This window comes from Argentina anserina, chromosome 2 (genome assembly GCF_933775445.1).
Source record: "Argentina anserina chromosome 2, drPotAnse1.1, whole genome shotgun sequence".
NCBI classification, from domain to species: domain Eukaryota; kingdom Viridiplantae; phylum Streptophyta; class Magnoliopsida; order Rosales; family Rosaceae; genus Argentina; species Argentina anserina.
In genome coordinates this window covers 24,201,002-24,217,376 of record NC_065873.1, presented here as the reverse complement: position 1 = coordinate 24,217,376, position 16,375 = coordinate 24,201,002, and the positions used below count along the sequence as shown (strand labels likewise).

General features: G+C 39.1%; 3 protein-coding genes across 6 annotated transcripts; 2 read left to right on the top strand and 1 right to left on the bottom strand.

Annotated features, from left to right (window-relative positions):
- Nucleotides 1-243: 243 nt before the first annotated feature.
- LOC126782386 (pentatricopeptide repeat-containing protein At2g15690, mitochondrial-like) lies at nt 244-6,696 on the bottom strand. 2 transcript variants are annotated; one of them, XM_050507618.1, is made up of 12 exons: nt 6,552-6,696; nt 5,855-6,096; nt 3,430-5,740; nt 2,802-2,954; nt 2,505-2,554; nt 2,266-2,327; nt 2,077-2,142; nt 1,912-1,960; nt 1,654-1,813; nt 1,494-1,549; nt 665-1,019; nt 244-578 (listed from the first exon to the last, which is right to left on the bottom strand). In XM_050507618.1, exons 2-4 carry the CDS (start codon nt 6,077-6,079, stop codon nt 2,905-2,907), a joined length of 2,586 nt encoding a protein of 861 aa, XP_050363575.1. In that variant the 5' UTR covers nt 6,080-6,096; nt 6,552-6,696; the 3' UTR covers nt 244-578; nt 665-1,019; nt 1,494-1,549; nt 1,654-1,813; nt 1,912-1,960; nt 2,077-2,142; nt 2,266-2,327; nt 2,505-2,554; nt 2,802-2,904. The 2 variants fall into 2 exon arrangements, with proteins under 2 accessions (XP_050363575.1, XP_050363574.1); XM_050507617.1 differs by having other exon boundaries at nt 1,654-1,820; nt 2,802-5,740.
- Nucleotides 6,697-7,599: 903 nt separating this feature from the next.
- Nucleotides 7,600-13,703, top strand: LOC126782392 (peptidyl-prolyl cis-trans isomerase CYP95). 3 transcript variants are annotated; one of them, XM_050507632.1, is made up of 14 exons: nt 7,600-7,643; nt 8,060-8,175; nt 8,293-8,347; nt 8,501-8,589; nt 8,858-8,882; nt 9,566-9,607; nt 10,018-10,135; nt 10,216-10,343; nt 10,480-10,828; nt 11,261-11,370; nt 11,765-11,948; nt 12,038-12,742; nt 12,823-12,891; nt 13,094-13,703. In XM_050507632.1, the coding sequence occupies exons 2-14, from the start codon at nt 8,098-8,100 to the stop codon at nt 13,401-13,403; spliced, it is 2,262 nt and encodes a 753-aa protein (XP_050363589.1). In that variant the 5' UTR covers nt 7,600-7,643; nt 8,060-8,097; the 3' UTR covers nt 13,404-13,703. The 3 variants fall into 3 exon arrangements, with proteins under 3 accessions (XP_050363589.1, XP_050363588.1, XP_050363590.1); XM_050507631.1 differs by having other exon boundaries at nt 11,741-11,948; XM_050507633.1 differs by lacking the exons at nt 7,600-7,643; nt 8,060-8,175; nt 8,293-8,347; nt 8,501-8,589 and adding an exon at nt 8,700-8,741 and having other exon boundaries at nt 11,741-11,948.
- A 1,355-nt stretch (nt 13,704-15,058) lies between these two features.
- On the top strand, nt 15,059-16,227 carry LOC126784227 (cytochrome c oxidase subunit 5b-2, mitochondrial-like). The gene is made up of 4 exons (XM_050509708.1): nt 15,059-15,278; nt 15,395-15,522; nt 15,718-15,784; nt 15,849-16,227. The coding sequence occupies exons 1-4, from the start codon at nt 15,059-15,061 to the stop codon at nt 15,938-15,940; spliced, it is 507 nt and encodes a 168-aa protein (XP_050365665.1). The 3' UTR covers nt 15,941-16,227.
- Nucleotides 16,228-16,375: the final 148 nt, after the last annotated feature.

Below are 16,375 nucleotides of genomic sequence, written 5' to 3'. Positions count from 1 at the left end.
TTTTTATTTTTCTCTAATTTCTAAATAATTAAACTTAAATACAATGACACCGGTGACATAGCTGCTTACAACTAACAATATAGTCTGTAATCGAACAAGTGATATTGCATGCATGTTCTCCAACGACCTTAAAAAATTTGAAATTAATGACGATTGACATTTTCTTAATAGCGGTGTACCGATACTTTTCATGCGGAACTAAGATATGAATATATAATTTTCATAAAATCTATTTATGCGGAAAGTTCGCCCTGAAGTGACTCAACAGCATCATTTATTTACAACAAATACAAACATGGCAGACTGCCATACATCATCAACTCATTTTCATTTAAAAGTACAAATCAATGATCATTAACTTTCAATTGAGATACAAAAAAGTAAAACTATAAAAGGGATGTTATTGGCATTCCAATCCTGTGTATCAGAAGAGTGCAAATGGCACAGCCCTGGCAAAATTTGCATTTGATATAATGTGGAATCAATAATCAGATCGTCTACTGCTGGCAGGATTTTTACCAGCAGCCGAGCGCAGACGCTTTAAAGCTTCTTCCTTGCGACCCACATTGGATAGAGCACTGAAACGGCAAGCTAGGATTAGTACACAGGTAGCTTATATAGATGCGTGATAGTTTCCTCAACTTTACTACTCTCATAACCATACCTATCAAAATAATGAGCCTTGTTCTTTGGTTTATCTGGCTCGTTCAATCCCTTCCGGGAATTTTCCCCAAGCAAGCACATGGGAAACACAAAATAAAGGTTTAGACTTCTTTGTTTTGAATCTACTGAACCAAGTACACTTCCATAGCTCAGTCAAGCGTAGAGAAGTTAAACACATTTAACAATGCTAATCATCTGTTCGGTACTTTTTCAATATTAGTAATGCTTTTGAAAATGAAAAACCAGTAAAGCAATGCTATCCTCACCTGCCGTATGTAAGCAACAGCAGTCCACCGGGATGTAAGAATTAGATTATCAATATCCTCCAGTTGTGTTGGGACACCAGTACTAACGATCTGATGAGAATATAAACAAGGGTCAGGTTGGTAAAATTCTTACATTAGCTTCTGATTAATGAGTGAATATGCAAAACTGATATAGAACATAGCACAGAAATTGACAAGCATGAGAGACTAATTAGTAACATGCCTCTGATGTATAATTTTCATTAACCTTTTTGTATTGCAGCAACACAGGTCTACACTCTACAGTGGATTCTAAAAATCTAATAATCACATATTGAGGTGCAACAGTAAATATTTACACCAAAAAATAACCCAATCATGAATGCCGGTATGAAAGCAAAAAATGAAAAATATTGACCTTAGTAAGAGCACGTTCCAAGTCTGACCAATTACTACAAGTGCTCGTACAAACTCAGGATTTTTCTTAAGAGCAAGTCTGTTTCAGTGAATCTATCATGACTGGTGCTGGAAATAACGATTTATAGCCAAGCAATATATGTAATTTGATGAGAAGAGGGAAACTACCTTAGCAAAGGAAGTGCTCTTTCTCTACCTCCTTCAGATAAGACTTGAACTGAAAGCTGTCAACAATAGGAGTGATCAAGATATGAAAATTACAAATAAATAGCTTGAAATGACATCTGACAAATACACAAATCAAAAGGTTCTAGTTCATAATACTTACATTAACAAGATCTTTAGGTAACAGGTTCTGTAAAGATATTTTCTTCATTTTAGTAGGAGAAGCTAAGGTGACATGCCCAACCTCTCAGAATTCACAGCTTTTGTGGGCTCATCATTGTCCAGCAAACCCAACTTTGCATGGATAGTAGGATCCTTCAGAGCTAATTGCTGAAAACACAGTGAGATAACATTATATATAAGAAAAGAAAAGAAAACAAAAAAGGGTTTAATATATATGTCTATATTGTTGCTAACACACCTGAATGACACTTAATGAGCTATTTGTAACCTAATAGACTTAGACTTCCCTACAAAAAAAATGTAGAAGAATAAGGACAATTTCCAAGACCACAATATTACACACATAATCCCTTATACCAAAGTCTATTTTCACATAATTTGATAAAAAATGAATGAGGTGTACGTGGGGAACATTGTAGCCAATAAAAAATAGAAAGAATGTTAGGAAATCCAGATAATGCTTGTAGTACTGCAGTAAGATAGAAAGATTTGATCAATTGTGTGAACAGAAAATGATTATAGCAATTAAATCATGTACTTTCACTCAACGACTCAAAAAACTCCAAAGATTTTCAGGGCTATGCAAATTCACTCGTGGTAATGTGCCACACTTGCCCTTCATTGTCTTCAGAGAAGATGTGTCTTGAAAGAAATCTGTTGTCAAAGATAAAAACATCAGCTACACGTGGGGCCATGGAGCATTTTTTATTCAGTTTTGAACATTCTTTGAACATATTTGACAATATAATTATCTAAAAAGTTCATATCAGCTCAAAACAGAAATAGGTAAATAATTCAAATCAGACAGAGACAAGAACATAAGCAAGTTACCTGAATATTGGTATAGTGCAAATAAGCAATCAGGAGAGGAAAGATGAGACCTGTAATACCGTGAGGTAATTCAGTCAAATTCTGGAACCACAGAGTACCACCCTGAAATGATATCACCGAAATCCATGTTCTTTTGCTTTTGGTACAAAATCAAAAACTGATTGAATGGTAGCAATTTTTCCAAACTTCATAACATAATTAAAATCTTGAAAGCAGTATATTATAGAAAGCATTCCAAAAGACATAAATAATTTAAACTATTCCAATAGCCAAGGAATAAACTGCATATGTTCTTACGCAATCAAAGCCAGGGATGATTATCCAGTGACATTCTGCGAAAGGTAGTCAACCACAGGAACGAAAGGTATCACTTATCAGGCATTCCAAAATCTTGAACTATTTATTCTACAAGATGATCATATTGTACAACATATCCGTCTGCCTTGTCTGCTAGAAGAGAAGTAGTTCAGAAAATAAATAGGAAAAGCATAGCAGTACACATGGAGGAGAACAGCAACCCCTCTGCAAAGAAGGTAACAACTAACAAGCTAAATTGGGAGAATTTATGCTAGGGGCCAGTAAGAATATATCTTATGCTCAACATTTGTAAGAGCTTTTTGAGCCTGCAGATAATTTCAAGGGTGTACATATCAGTGTCTTCTGTTTCACACAAACATTATATTCTTTGGAACTCTCAGTTAAAAGCAGGAAAGGCATTAAAAAAAATTACTCAATATTTCACTAGATCATGTAGAGGAAAGCGTTAAAGAGTTATTATTTTTCAGATGCAAGCTTAAACAGATCTGAATTATACATAAAATAAACAACAACTTAAATCCAGTTGTTCACCAGTAATCATTGCAAGAGCACTTGCCGTCTTTGAGATGGTGGAACCTCTTAGCATCTCGCATAATAAGTTCCCTACCTACAATTTTGGAGATGATCTTTAACGCAGAGTGGCAATCACCACATACACGAAGATTCTTGATTACCCTAATAGGTGAACGAGCTGAGCTGGCAAGGAGACCATCCGCAACAGCAAGTCTCTCACTATGGCTAAGCAAAGCATCTTCCTTGCCTTCCTGATCTATGTCATGCAACACAAATCTAGTCTCTGGGATGTAACCAGCCTCCTTCATTTGTTCCCTCAAACCCCTAAGTAGAGAGTAAAACTTCTCATTATCAGGATGAGATCTATCTCCTGCTCTATATTCGTGGACTCGACTTCTGACTTCTAAAAGATTTTTTGCGGCTATTTGTTTCTTCTCCTTCTTCTTAACAAGATCTGATTCACTCACAGGAATAAGGCCAGCCTTTGCTTGCTCATTTAAGCAAGAGGGATTCAGCTGATCAACTAGCTCAGCACAACGATCCCCAAGCTCTAAGAACCCATGAACTCTGCAATAATGCATCAAGGTTTTCCAAACATCAACATTGGGTTCCAATGTCATCTTTTCAATGAACTCCAAAGCCTCATCCAGCAAACCTATAGATCCGAGCATATCAACTACACTCACATAATGATCCGTGGTTGGGACAATCCCATAATCTTTCCTCATTGATTTAAAATGCAATAATCCTTCATTTGCATCTCCCACAATACTACAAGCATAGAAAACCCCAATAAACATTTGTCCATCGGGTTTCAGCCCTGCTTCCTTGAACTGAGTAAATAGATCAATGGCATCTTCCCCATGACCATTTTTAGCAGACCATGTTATCATAATGTCCCAAGACGTCAAATTGCGCTTCGGCATATTATCGAAAACCATTGATGCATCCTCCATGGAACCACATTTTGAATACATCTCTAAAATTCTGTTGTAGGTGCTCACTTCTAAAGGAGACAGTAACTTCATGTTTTCATGAACAGATTTTGCTTCTTCAAGAGCTTTAGCCTCCCCGCATGCATCCATCAACTGAATATACCGGTCCAAGTTCACATGCACATCCTGCCTCTGTAGCATGTCCAAGACCTTTAGAGCTTCCTTAACTTCCCCCTCCTTGCAAAACAAATCCAGCTCTTCAAGCGTACCCTTAACACTAGTAGGGTCACTATCAGAAGCCTCAGCTGGTTCTCCACCTTGTGGGCTTTGCTGATACTGTCCGACCTCCATAGCCTCCTTAACGTTCCCCTCCTTGCAAAACAAATCCAACTTTTCAAAAGTACCCTTAACACTATTAGGGTCACTATCAGAAGCCTCAGTTGGTTCTCCACCCCGTGGGCATTGCTGATACTGTCCAACCTGGGGGATTTGCTGATATTGTCCAATCTGGGGGCTTTTCTCATATTGTCTGACATGGGGGCTTTGCTGATACTGTCCAACCTGGGGGATTTTCTGATACTGTCCACTCTGGGGGATTTGCTCATATTGTCTGACATGGGGGCTTTGCTCATATTGTCTGACATGGGGGCTTTGCTCATATTGTCTGACCTGGGGGCTTTGTTCATATTGTCTGAACTGGGGGTATCTTTGATACTGTCGGACCTGGAAGCTTTTCTGATATTGTCCGACTTGGGGGCTTTGGTGATAGTGTCCGACCTGGGGGCTTTGCTGATATTGTTTGAACTGCAGCCTTTGGTGATAATGTCCAAACTGCGGCCTTTGGTGATAGTGTCCGACCTGGGGGCTTTGCTGATATTGTTCGAACTGCAGCCTTTGGTGATATTGTCCAACCTGTGGGCTTTGCTGATATCTTCTGGTATCAACACTGGGCTGGTGTAGTGCATTATTTCTGTAACAATCACTTAAAATTTGATTTTGTGCAGAAATGCTCCGTACATTATAATCAACCGTATTTTGCTGATATTCTGCAGAGTGTTGCATATAATTGTGGTTTATACTTCCCGGAGATCCTGAACTGCTTTGTGATTTAAAACCATGTGGCATCTGTACCAGTTCCCTCGGCTTTTCCTGGTGAGCCACATATGAATTTTGTTGGGTGGTTTGCTGCAACCTTCCATTTTCAGGCCCACAAAACCGGCTAAAGTTTTCACTTTGTTGAACTGGATTATTCACAATTTCAGTGTCTGTGCTTCCCTTGAAACCCCCACCGTAATTCTGACGAAACTGGTCCGAGCTCTGCCGGAGAGCCTTTAAACGATCTGGATGAATCTGGATAGGGTCCTGTATAAAATTCCAGTGATAATGTGGTATCTCCATAAACGACCATTTAATATTTTGACTGTGAAGCCCACTGTAATCTGCATTTTGCCCCAATGTATTGTTCCTTCCCTACATATAATGAAATGATACCTTTAAATAGCCTATTAATAAAAAATGATACTTCAAAACTAGTGAAGATTCTGGAAAAAGAAATAATAAACAGTATCAGTTTAAGCTGTTAACCTCAAGGTCAGATTGAACTTGGTCGTACTCGTGATTTATAGCAAATGCAGGTCTAGAAGAAAAAGCGATAGAAGCGTGAAATGATGACAGAGTAAATGACCCCTGAAACGGTTCCACTGCCAAGGAAGATGCTGAATAATTGAGGAACGGACGGGTGGATCTGCACGGGGCTGAGCCAAAAGCTTGACGCCTCCCTGGTGATGAGGGTACTAGTCTCCTCCACATGTTGTCGTGATCTCCTCCTGCCAACGCATAGATTACAAATTCATATAGGCACAACAAAAGACTGAGAATTTCCCATCTTGTAGTCATTAAAATCAAAACCATTCACTTTGCAGAACCCAACACAACACAAGAGCAAGCTGAAGTCATTCTAAACTGCTGGATCAAACTGGTTGGTAAATGCAAAACTATATGAACATTGTGTTCCAATAATGCTTTCCACAAAATAACTACAGAAAGGTGTTATCATTATCTTTCGGGTTTTCCTCACTGACCTCTGCAAACATGTGGACAACATAGTTCATACAAATATGTATGAATTGAAGTCACCAAAACACATAACTTGATGAGCGAAAACGATCAATACCCGGACATATTTCCTAGTAATAACGACGGACCCAAGAACCATCTGATTGAGAATTAACACCATTTATGTTCGTGCTATCGAAACAAGATCAGTAAAGAGAATACATACCGTCACAGTGAGCTGGGAAAGACAAAGCTTTCAACTTGTGTCAATTATCGGCAATTGAGTGGTGTGTCTTGCTCCGACGCAAATCTCAGAGCTCCGAGACCAAGGAGCGGCGGCAGAGAGAGAATGGAAAACCGGGTGGCTTTCGTTCTTTGTAGTCTCTACTATTCCGAGAGGAGCATTCTTTCTTTTAAGTTTTTAACTCCTATTTACCAAAAACCTCAAATCTTTTTCTTACTATTTTTATATTTAATCCCAATATTTCCATACCACATTCAATTATTCATATCATGTGTTTTCATGCTCGAAATCCAAAAGCAAAATTCCCCAAACAAATTATCATGTAATATTGTGTAACCAAAAAAAAAATTATCATGTAGTATTTTTTTTAAATCAATCGCCATATTGGGTGATTGTGGGTCCTCCGACACATGTATGTAGATGAATTTTGGTGGCCGAACAAACTACAAGTTGTTCAAATATTTCTTGTTCAAGATGGGAGGTTTAAACACATATTATACATTGAGCATTACCCTAATTACACCGCTTAGTAGATTCTATACAAGTATTGACGCTTGGTGGTGAGTCATGACTTGATATTTATCTAGGACAACTGACACCATGAAAATTATGAGTTCAAATCTCTTTACATATATAAGAGTGATTTGTGTTAAATAATTTATATTTGGAGCATTATAAAGACAATAAGTGTAAACTAGATTGATGGAGATTGGCGAGCATAAACAAAATTTACGAGATTGTCTATCATGACATTAACCTCATGCTTTGTATTCCAAAACATGATAGGACTAAAATAGTGAATCCTTTCACAAGTTGCCCGAGGTATAAAATGCATAAGCAACTCGATTTGCATACACATCGGTTATCGAGACAATAAAATGACGTCAGACGAAAACAAATAAATAATGGTTAAAAATACTTTCACCAGTAGGAGGGACAGTCCGGTAACTTCACTCAAGGGGTGAGTGTAATCAGCTGAGGCCCCGTATATATAAATGGGAGCTGCTGCTTAGGTATTCTTCGACCAACCTCACACTCTCTCTCATCTCGTCTCTGTGGCTCTGCGTTTCTCAGGTGAGCTCTCCCTCCCTTTAGGGTTTCTATACTGTTCATTTCTTCCTTTTCTCCATTTATCTTTTCCACTACTCTCGATTATTCTACTCCGCAATGTTTCAATCCTAAACCCTGTAGATTTTTATTATTTTTTTGCTTTAAATTTTGAGGACTGAAATTTTGAATCTCTCAAATTTGATGATGCAATCGTAACTATAGAGTTTTAAAAAAAGCTCAGATGCGCTGTTATTTCAGCTCGATGCTGTGATTTTCGTGTTCGACGCATGCATTTGGCCTTAGGGTTTGTGGATATATGACTAGGGTTTAAGGATTCCAGTGCATGATTTGGTTTTTGTGGCTCCAATAGTTTCGAGTGTCCGTATTCGTATGTACTTGTTGATCTGGCTACGATATTGAATTTGCGGAATTTGTATCAGTTGTTATGCTGGCTTGAGTTGTGTTTGAAGACGAAGGAATGTCGAAGAAGAAGAACCCCTTGGTGTTTATGGATGTGTGCATCGATGGAGATCCTGCTGAAAAAATGGTTTTTGAGGTATTGGTTCGAGATCTAGATTCTTTAGGGGGTATATGTTCTTAAAATGATGTCGTTCTTGTTATTTGTTTAATCTTGAAGTTTTCTGATGTGTCTTTGCTTGCTGATTGTTTGCAGCTTTTCTTTGACCGGGCTCCCAAGACTGCCGATAATTTCCGTGCTCTGTGTACTGGTAATGTAATTGTGTCATTGTCATTTGGCTCTTGAGTCATGACATTGCATCCTAATTTGTTCTGCAGGGTTAGTTGTACTTAATATTTAGGGAGTACAGTTCCACGATTTAGGATGTTGGGTTTCTGATATCGACTCTGTTTTGAATATTCAGGAGAAAAGGGAATCGGTCCAAAGAGTGGGAGACCTCTACACTACAAAGGGTCTTTCTTCCATCGCATTGTAAAAGGATATTACGCTCAGGTATGCCTCGTCTTACTCTTGATTTGCCTTTGTAGCGTGTTCTGGTTGAGCATGTCTTAGCACTGGTTTGTCTTTTAGCCAGTTACCCTTGTTTATGCTGTAGGATACAGGGCTGACGGTCACGACTGCTTTTCTTGTGATATAGTTTTAAGGTTGTACTTAGTTGTTTTTTCTTGAAATTTTACTATGCTTTGCCATGCTCAAACCAGTTTCGCCTACACATTCTTGCTTAACTGAGGAGGATTAATGACCAGTGTTCGTTTTGCAGGGTGGTGATTTTGTTAAAAGGAATGGTATGTATCATTACTTTTCTGCAGTCAATTTGATCGTCATTTCTTTCATCTGTATCTCCTGGTATATTTAGGCTGTTATTAGAAGATAGTATAGTTACTCTGTTCTCATGAAGCAATCCATTATTGAAGGGTGAAAATTTCTTTTGTGGACTAAGAATGATAACTTATATACTGATTTTATTTAGTTGTATATGGTATGAAGTCTAGAGAAATGGTGGTTCTAATGAACATTTGTTCTCAGTATCATTATTATTCTCAATTTTTGAAGCCTTGAATCCTAAACTGATTGAGAGGGTAGACTGGTTACTTAAAATTCATAGAAGGTACTGAAGATAACAGTTAAACTGATACCGACATAAGACAATACAATGACATCTGGAATAGTATAAATCCATTTGTGATGTATGCCTTTTGTCTCATTTCCAAGAATTTTCTTTTGAGTATAAAAATTGTTGTGGTGGAAGGTAGAAGGAATGATAGAATCCAATCACAACGTGCTGTTGTGAACCAATCATACGCTGTGGTTTTAGGATAGAATCCAATCTGACATGGTTAGTAAAATCAAGTAGTTAAACTAGATTGGCAGTTTGGATGGATCCGATAGTAATTTGAAAAACCCATGAGGTCCTTTTTTAACTTCACCTCAGCTTGAATTTTATTGGATTTGTATGCTTGACTTGCAGGCACTGGTGGGGAAAGCATTTACAGTGAGGAGGAGTTTCCAGGTAATTTATGCTCTCTCTCTCTCTCTCTCTCTCCTGTTTGGTGAAGGACTTAAGATCTGATGCTCACACAATTAGCACGTAATGAACTGCCTGTAAAATGATGACTTTCAATTTCTATACTTTTTATCCAGGTGGAATGGTGGATGATGACTTCCAATTTCCCGTTTGACTTCTATATATATATATATATATGTAGCTTAGTAAAATGACCATGTATGGTCTTTTTAAAAGTCAAAATTGAAAGATCTAATGTGCTGCTCTATTGTTTCTGGTCATGTTCTACTCAAACCTGAAACCTCTGATTGTGTTGACATGCCTAGTGTGTGAACTTGTAAAAATATATTTTGTGTTGGTATAATGGTATATGCTTGTAGTCATGCCTGATGATTGGTAGTTTTACTTTGATTCAGATGAGTCGTCCAAGCTAAAACACAATGAACCTGGACTTCTTTCTATGCCTGTTGCCACTCGTGACTCTTTAGGTTCTCAGTTTATCATCACCTTTGAAGCTAATCACAGTCTCGACAGGTTTGTTTTTTTACTTCTATTTCGCTGTTTCTATATGCTTGGTGCGTATTGTTTTTCACTACTGTATTTTTGGTGTGCAGAAAACATGTCATTTTTGGGAAGCTAAGACATGGATGGGACGTTTTGAAAAGAATAGAGAATGCAGGTGACATAGATGGGAATCCAACTGTGACAGTGAAAGTCATCAACTGTGGGGAATATAGTGAAGGTAGTTATTATGGTTCACTATTATCGATAATCTCAAGTTCTTGCGCAATACAAAACACTATTTCTCATTAGGGACTATCTAAAGCCAGAATATTCTATCTAAACTTGGCTTCTGGTTCTGATTTTTTGGTTTGCAGACAACAAGAAAGTAAAAGCAGTAAAGGAAGCTTCTTCAGATGCTAATAGTCTTGAAGTGAAACGTAAGGGAAAACACAAGAAATCTTCAAGAGATAGAAGGAAGAGGAGAAGGAGGAGATATGAATATGAATCATCAACATCTGAGAGTGACTCGGATTCTGAATCTGATAGTGATTCTGACTCTGATGTGTCCTCATCCTCTTATGGTAGCTCTTCAGATGATGACAGACGTAAGAAAAGAAAGAGGTCATATAAAAGAGACAAGTATAAACGTGTAAAAAGGAGGGATAAGGGACGGGACAATAAGCGCAGACGGCATGGTAAGAGATCTAAGATCAGATCAAGAAGGTAGATAGCTAAAACCTTCTCTGGTTCCAAATTCTGTTTGGCTTGCACCTCTTTTTACAGACATCATTTGTTTTTATATGTAGTTGTGCCTATGGTTGAAAACTTGCTTACGGACACTAGTGTAGTCGGTTTTTATGCTATCAAGCCTTATTATATTTGGTGTGTTGCGTGGTATGTCTTGAAAGTTGAATTGTTGCAAGTTTTGCTTGGTATAAGGTGCCGTGGAGTATAAACTTGATATAAGGTTCCATGGGGTATTACTTGTGTGTCTTTGTATTGTGTGAAATGTTTACATATCCTGTTTTTTTTGGTAGGGCTGTTTATAGGTGACACTGTCTTTATTGAGGAAATAATATTTTTAATATTTTTTTGTCATGATTTATGTTCGGAACTTAGGTTATGGTTGCTGACGTTTTGATTTATGTTCTGAAGGGCCTCGGACAGCCTTACAGATACTGAGGGTGACAGTAACCCTGAAGATGGTGGTCTTCATGCTGAGAGGAAGGATAAGAAGTCTAAAAAGGAGATATCTCAAAAAGCTGGTATTCTTTAGTCTTTTCTCTCTACACATAATAGTAGCAATTTGTAACATCTTGAGGGTGATTATGTTCCTTTAGAGTTCAAAATTTGTCACAATTGCAGTTTAATCTAATAAAAGATAAACTGCCTTATTTTTTCCAAAACCCTTTTTTGTACAAGCTCTTTAATTGCATCATCTGGAAGGTCTTTCCGGTGAACCCATAACAATTATTTATTATTTGTCTATTAAATAACTGGTTTTCAAAAGTTTACCATACGTATTGGCAGAATGAAACATGTATCTCTAAGCAGAACTGATTCAGAAAACACGGCTGATGTTTCTTGTATCCCTAGTGTCTGATTGTGCTGTCTTTCTCTTGGTAATGTCTAAAGCTGGGAACCAATCTTCTATTGCAGTGGATGGAGATGCTTTGTCAAATCACCACAACAACAGGGAGCAAGAAATTGTGCTCGAGAAAGAAAGTGAATTTCCCAAGGAGAATGGAGAGCAGCGGAGCAATGGCCTGCGAACAGAAGCTAAATCTGACAAAACTACAGATAGGCAACCGGACATAGTTGATGATCACCCAGGCAAATCTAGGTCTTCTTTTGATTCTTGTCACACCTCAGTTATTCTTTATGTTTTCCGATTCTTCCAGATCTGGACTTTTATTGTAAGTTGATGAGCAGGAGCCGAAGCTTGAGTCCTAAAAGGATCCTGAGTAAGAGTATGAGTATTAGTCCCAGGAGGAGTCCGGTCAAGAGTCCAAGTGTAAGTCCAAAGAGCCAGAGTTCAAGTGTTAGTAGAAGCCCTCCTCGCGCCTCTCAAAGGAGTAGAAGCTTCAGCAGGAGCCCTGTTAAGAGTGATAGCAGTAGAAGCCCAGCAAGAGATGTCAGCAGGAGTCCAGTGAAGAGTTGGAGGGGTAGAAGTGCAGTTAAATCCCGGTCTCAAAGAACTAACAGTGATAGTCCTGCATCCCTACCCAGACAAAGTGTTAGCCCAAGCCCTCCTAGAAAAGTATCTAAAAGATCAATGAGCAGAAGCCCTGTGAGAGCTTCAAGAAGCCAAAGCCCTGTTAGATCTTCTAGAAGGAGTGCAAGTAGGAGCTCCGGTAGGGTCACTAATAGGAAAAACATTAGCCAGAGTCCTGTCAGGCCTGTGAGTGGAAATCATCGCAGTTACTCAAGGAGTCGAAGCCCGGTGCGCCGAGCTAGAACTCCTCCATCTGATAGGGATAAGAGCTTGTCTAGAAGTGTTTCACCTGATGGCTCACCCAAGCGCATTAGAAGGGGACGGGGTTTCAGCCAGCGTTACTCTTATGCACGGCGGTACAGAACGCCTTCATTGTCTCCTGTGAGACCATATCGTTATGGAGGTCGAAGTGATCGGGACAGGTACTACATGCAGCAATTATTTTTTCTGTGTCTTGATTTTATAGTCCAATTCGCCAACTGCATGCCTTCTCCCTTTGTAGGTATTCAAGTTATAGAAGGTACTCTCCAAGGCGTTATAGAAGCCCACCAAGAGCAAGAACACCTCCAAGGTATGTGACCCACCTTGCTTAAATTTCTGTTCCTGAGCTGTTGTTTAATATAATTGTGGATATTTTCTAAGACCCTCATTTGAAATTCATATGGTACAAAGTGGTTTGGAAATGGTTAGGATTTGCACTTGCTTTTCGTTCTTTTTCGTTACTGCTTTTCCTGATATGCTTGTGGCTGATTCCTCATCATACTTGTCTGCAGATACAGGAGCAGAAGAACCAGGTCTCCCGTATCACGTAGCCCCCGTCGTGGTCGCCGCTACAGTAGGAGCCGTAGCCCCATCCGGAGCCGCAGTCCAATTCGAAGCCGCTCTCGTTCCCCAGTGGAGGTGGCTGCTCGGGTTGAGAGGCGCAGATCTCCTTCAAGAAGCAGGAGCCCATCAGCTTCAAGGTCCTCAGACTCACAATCTCCAAGGCTGGCGGGCAAGAACAAATCAAGGTCTTCATCAGAAAGTCCGAATGAGAAGAAGGGCCTGGTTTCTTATGGTAATGGTTCCCCAGACTCTGAGTGAAAGTTGACATTGCCGCAGCGGGAGATTTTTTTTCCACCGTTCCTGAAGCTAATGCTCAGTAATTTGGTTATCAGCCATAGCTTAGAATATTAATAATTGGCATGTTTGAGCGTATCTTTTGAGAAATGAATAACTTGGGTACTATGACTATATGAGTATGAGGCTGTGCGATAATGATGTGATATTATTGTAGCGGTTGGAATTTAGTTCTGAGAATGATGCATTGCAGGAATAGTCGTAATTCTATGTCTTTTGTAATTTGAGTTGCTTATATTAGACTCTGCAAGGTACTTTACAGAATGGTCTTTGGTGCTCATGTCCTCGTCTTTAGCAAAGGGTTGGTACTTTTATATGGCAATTGAAAGCAGTCTCCCAAGCTAGACTGATGTGTTCCTTTGAGTGCAATACTAAATTGTGATCTGATCTTTAGTTAACAGCTTAACACAAGCATTGAACAATGTTTTGTTCATTTTTTTTCCGGAGAATATTGAAACTGGATCGCAAAAGCTTCAAACCATTCCTGTGAAACTGTAGTATCAAAGATGCCGTTTGGCGCCTAACGCTTCAACCACCTCAGATTTGTTGACGATTGTTCGCTTCTCCTCTTGTTTGTGGCCAGAACAGATGGAGAGTTCTTGTCCATAACGAGCTAAGCTGCGCCTGTAAATGAAAGGAGCTATGCATTTGGTGGACACTATTAAAATTGTTGTAATACAAACTATGGGAACTATTTGGGGAATTTGCTCAATGTTATAAAAAAAAAAACTCCTAGCTTAAGAGGGTTAAGAACAACTCCAACAAGATAGTCAAATTTGACCGGAGTTGGAAATTTTGAAATTTGACCGTCATACCAAATCTACTCCAACATTACCGTCAAATCATATGTTTTAAAAAAAAATATTTGAAGTATGAGGAGGAAGAGAACACGAATCAGCCATAGAGAAAGAAAAGTGTAAAATCAATAAAATAATAAATGACTCTTTGCTTTGTCAAAGTCAAATTTGACATGAGATCCTAGAATGTCAATTACTCATGTAATTGACTACTTGGTTGGAGATGATTGAATGATGTCAATTATAGTCGTTTATTGTCCAGGTAGAATTTTGACTACATGAACAATAAATCGAGCGCTTAGGCAGAAGAATGAGTGCCCGGGCGGATGTTAGATGTTTTTTTGTTTATATATATATAAAGTCATCCAAACAGGGGCCTTATATTCATAACCCGACCCAAAAACACTAAATTTTGGTAAGAAAAGAAGAGCGAACGAACGCGCGTCACTGTGGCAAACGGGTCGAGCTGACCGTACATATTTTAAGCGGGTCAAAATTGTGCTCGTGATCGTGCCGTGCTCGAGCCGGTTTATTTATTTTTCATAACAATTCAGACCGGTCCATTTGATTGAATATTAAGTCCGACCCAGCTCACGGGCTGAGCTTGGGCCTATATCAGGCAAGCCCTGCCCATAAACATTGTAATTAGAATATTTATTTTTTATAATTATTTAAAATAATAAAAATAAATAAAATTATATAACACAGATAACCTTATTTAAACACAAACGTTGCGGACCGTTTTTTCGGCAACTTGCCACATCTAGTCGCTGGCGTCGCTGCAAATCGGTAACCAGTGGAAAAGTAGAGAGAAAGAAGAAAATGTGGAGGCGAGTGGTGTCTTCTTCGTCGGCGGCTCAGCTCCAAGCCCTAGCCGCATCTCGTTCTCTCACCCGTCGATTTCTTATCTCTTCAGCCTCCACGCCTTCCACCCCAATCTCGCCTCCACCTCCGGTGCCCCTCTCCTCCTCTTTCTTCTTTTCACATTTCAATTGCAGCTCATTGTTCTCTCGATCAGTATACAAACTGCGGATTAGAACGAGTGTGTTGAGATTTTCAATAAAATGAATAATCACAAACTGACATTTCTGAGGTTTGATTATGCATGAAGCTCTTAAAAATGAGGGAGGAAGGTGTTGATTGTGTGGATATGTGTAGGTCTGAAGAAGAAGGTGGAGGATATAATGCCCATTGCTGCGGGTCACGAGCGAGAGGAGCTTCAGGCTGAGCTTGAGGGGAGGGACATTCTTGAGATCGATTATCCAGTTGGTCCTTTTGGTACCAAGGTACACTCCTATTTGGGCTGCATTTTTGTTTTGATCTTGCCTATCATACACAAGTATGCCACATGGCTTTGGCTTTCGTTCTCATAGTACACACTACATATAAATTCCTGTATGCAGTTTGGTTTTAGATCATGTGTCAGTGTGTTTGATTTACGTTATCTTGTGAGTAAGGCTGTTGTGTTTTCTGTGCTGTAGGTTGCACCTGCTCTAGTCAAGTCCTACTTTGTCAAAAGAATAATTGGATGTCCTGGTGTTCAAGGAGGTAGACTCTTCCAGCATGAACTAACATCATTCCGCATCTGCATCTAACTGTAATATGTCTGCAGAGGAAGAGCACGATGTTGTGTGGTTTTGGCTGGAGAAAGGCAAGCCGCATGAATGCCCCGTCTGTTCCCAATATTTCAAGTCTGTATATTAGGATTGTCATTTTGTAGCCATCGATATGCATAGGTCTCTAATTAGTTGTCAATATCCTCCACAGCTGGAAGTTGTTGGCCCAGGAGGTCCTCCAGATGCTCATCATTGATGTAGCTGAGAACTTTTTTGGGGAAATAAGATTAAAGTCATGAGGAGTCAGTATGTTATACTGTGTAGCTTCACTAATTCTTTTGGCGAGTCTTAGTAATTCATAGATCGCTCTGCCAATGTTTGAGTTGGCGATAGTTTTGTTCGTTAGAATAGACAACTAGGTTCTTGCTGGCCTGGTTTATAAAGATGGATCCTATAAACATCAATAATGGATGGCAACTTTCTTCTTGCTTTGGCTGAAATTGATGTCCTTATGTACAATTACCACTGTTTAAGGTATTCTCCAAGTGTTCAACAAGATGAATCATTTTTGAATCCGAAATAT

What these genes read in the sequence shown, in the direction of transcription:
- LOC126782386 (XM_050507617.1), bottom strand. Translation starts at nt 6,079, where the DNA reads ATGTGGAGGAGACTAGTACCCTCATCACCAGGGAGGCGTCAAGCTTTT. An exon ending in AAGTTCAATCTGACCTTGAG is followed by an intron (nt 5,741 to 5,854) that starts GTTAACAGCTTA and finishes CATTATATGTAG; the next exon opens with GGAAGGAACAATACATTGGG.
- LOC126784227 (XM_050509708.1), top strand. Translation starts at nt 15,059, where the DNA reads ATGTGGAGGCGAGTGGTGTCTTCTTCGTCGGCGGCTCAGCTCCAAGCC. An exon ending in TTGGTCCTTTTGGTACCAAG is followed by an intron (nt 15,523 to 15,717) that starts GTACACTCCTAT and finishes TCTGTGCTGTAG; the next exon opens with GTTGCACCTGCTCTAGTCAA. An exon ending in ATGTCCTGGTGTTCAAGGAG is followed by an intron (nt 15,785 to 15,848) that starts GTAGACTCTTCC and finishes ATATGTCTGCAG; the next exon opens with AGGAAGAGCACGATGTTGTG.
- LOC126782392 (XM_050507631.1), top strand. Translation starts at nt 8,098, where the DNA reads ATGTCGAAGAAGAAGAACCCCTTGGTGTTTATGGATGTGTGCATCGAT. An exon ending in CTGTGGGGAATATAGTGAAG is followed by an intron (nt 10,344 to 10,479) that starts GTAGTTATTATG and finishes TTTGGTTTGCAG; the next exon opens with ACAACAAGAAAGTAAAAGCA. An exon ending in AGAGCAAGAACACCTCCAAG is followed by an intron (nt 12,892 to 13,093) that starts GTATGTGACCCA and finishes ACTTGTCTGCAG; the next exon opens with ATACAGGAGCAGAAGAACCA.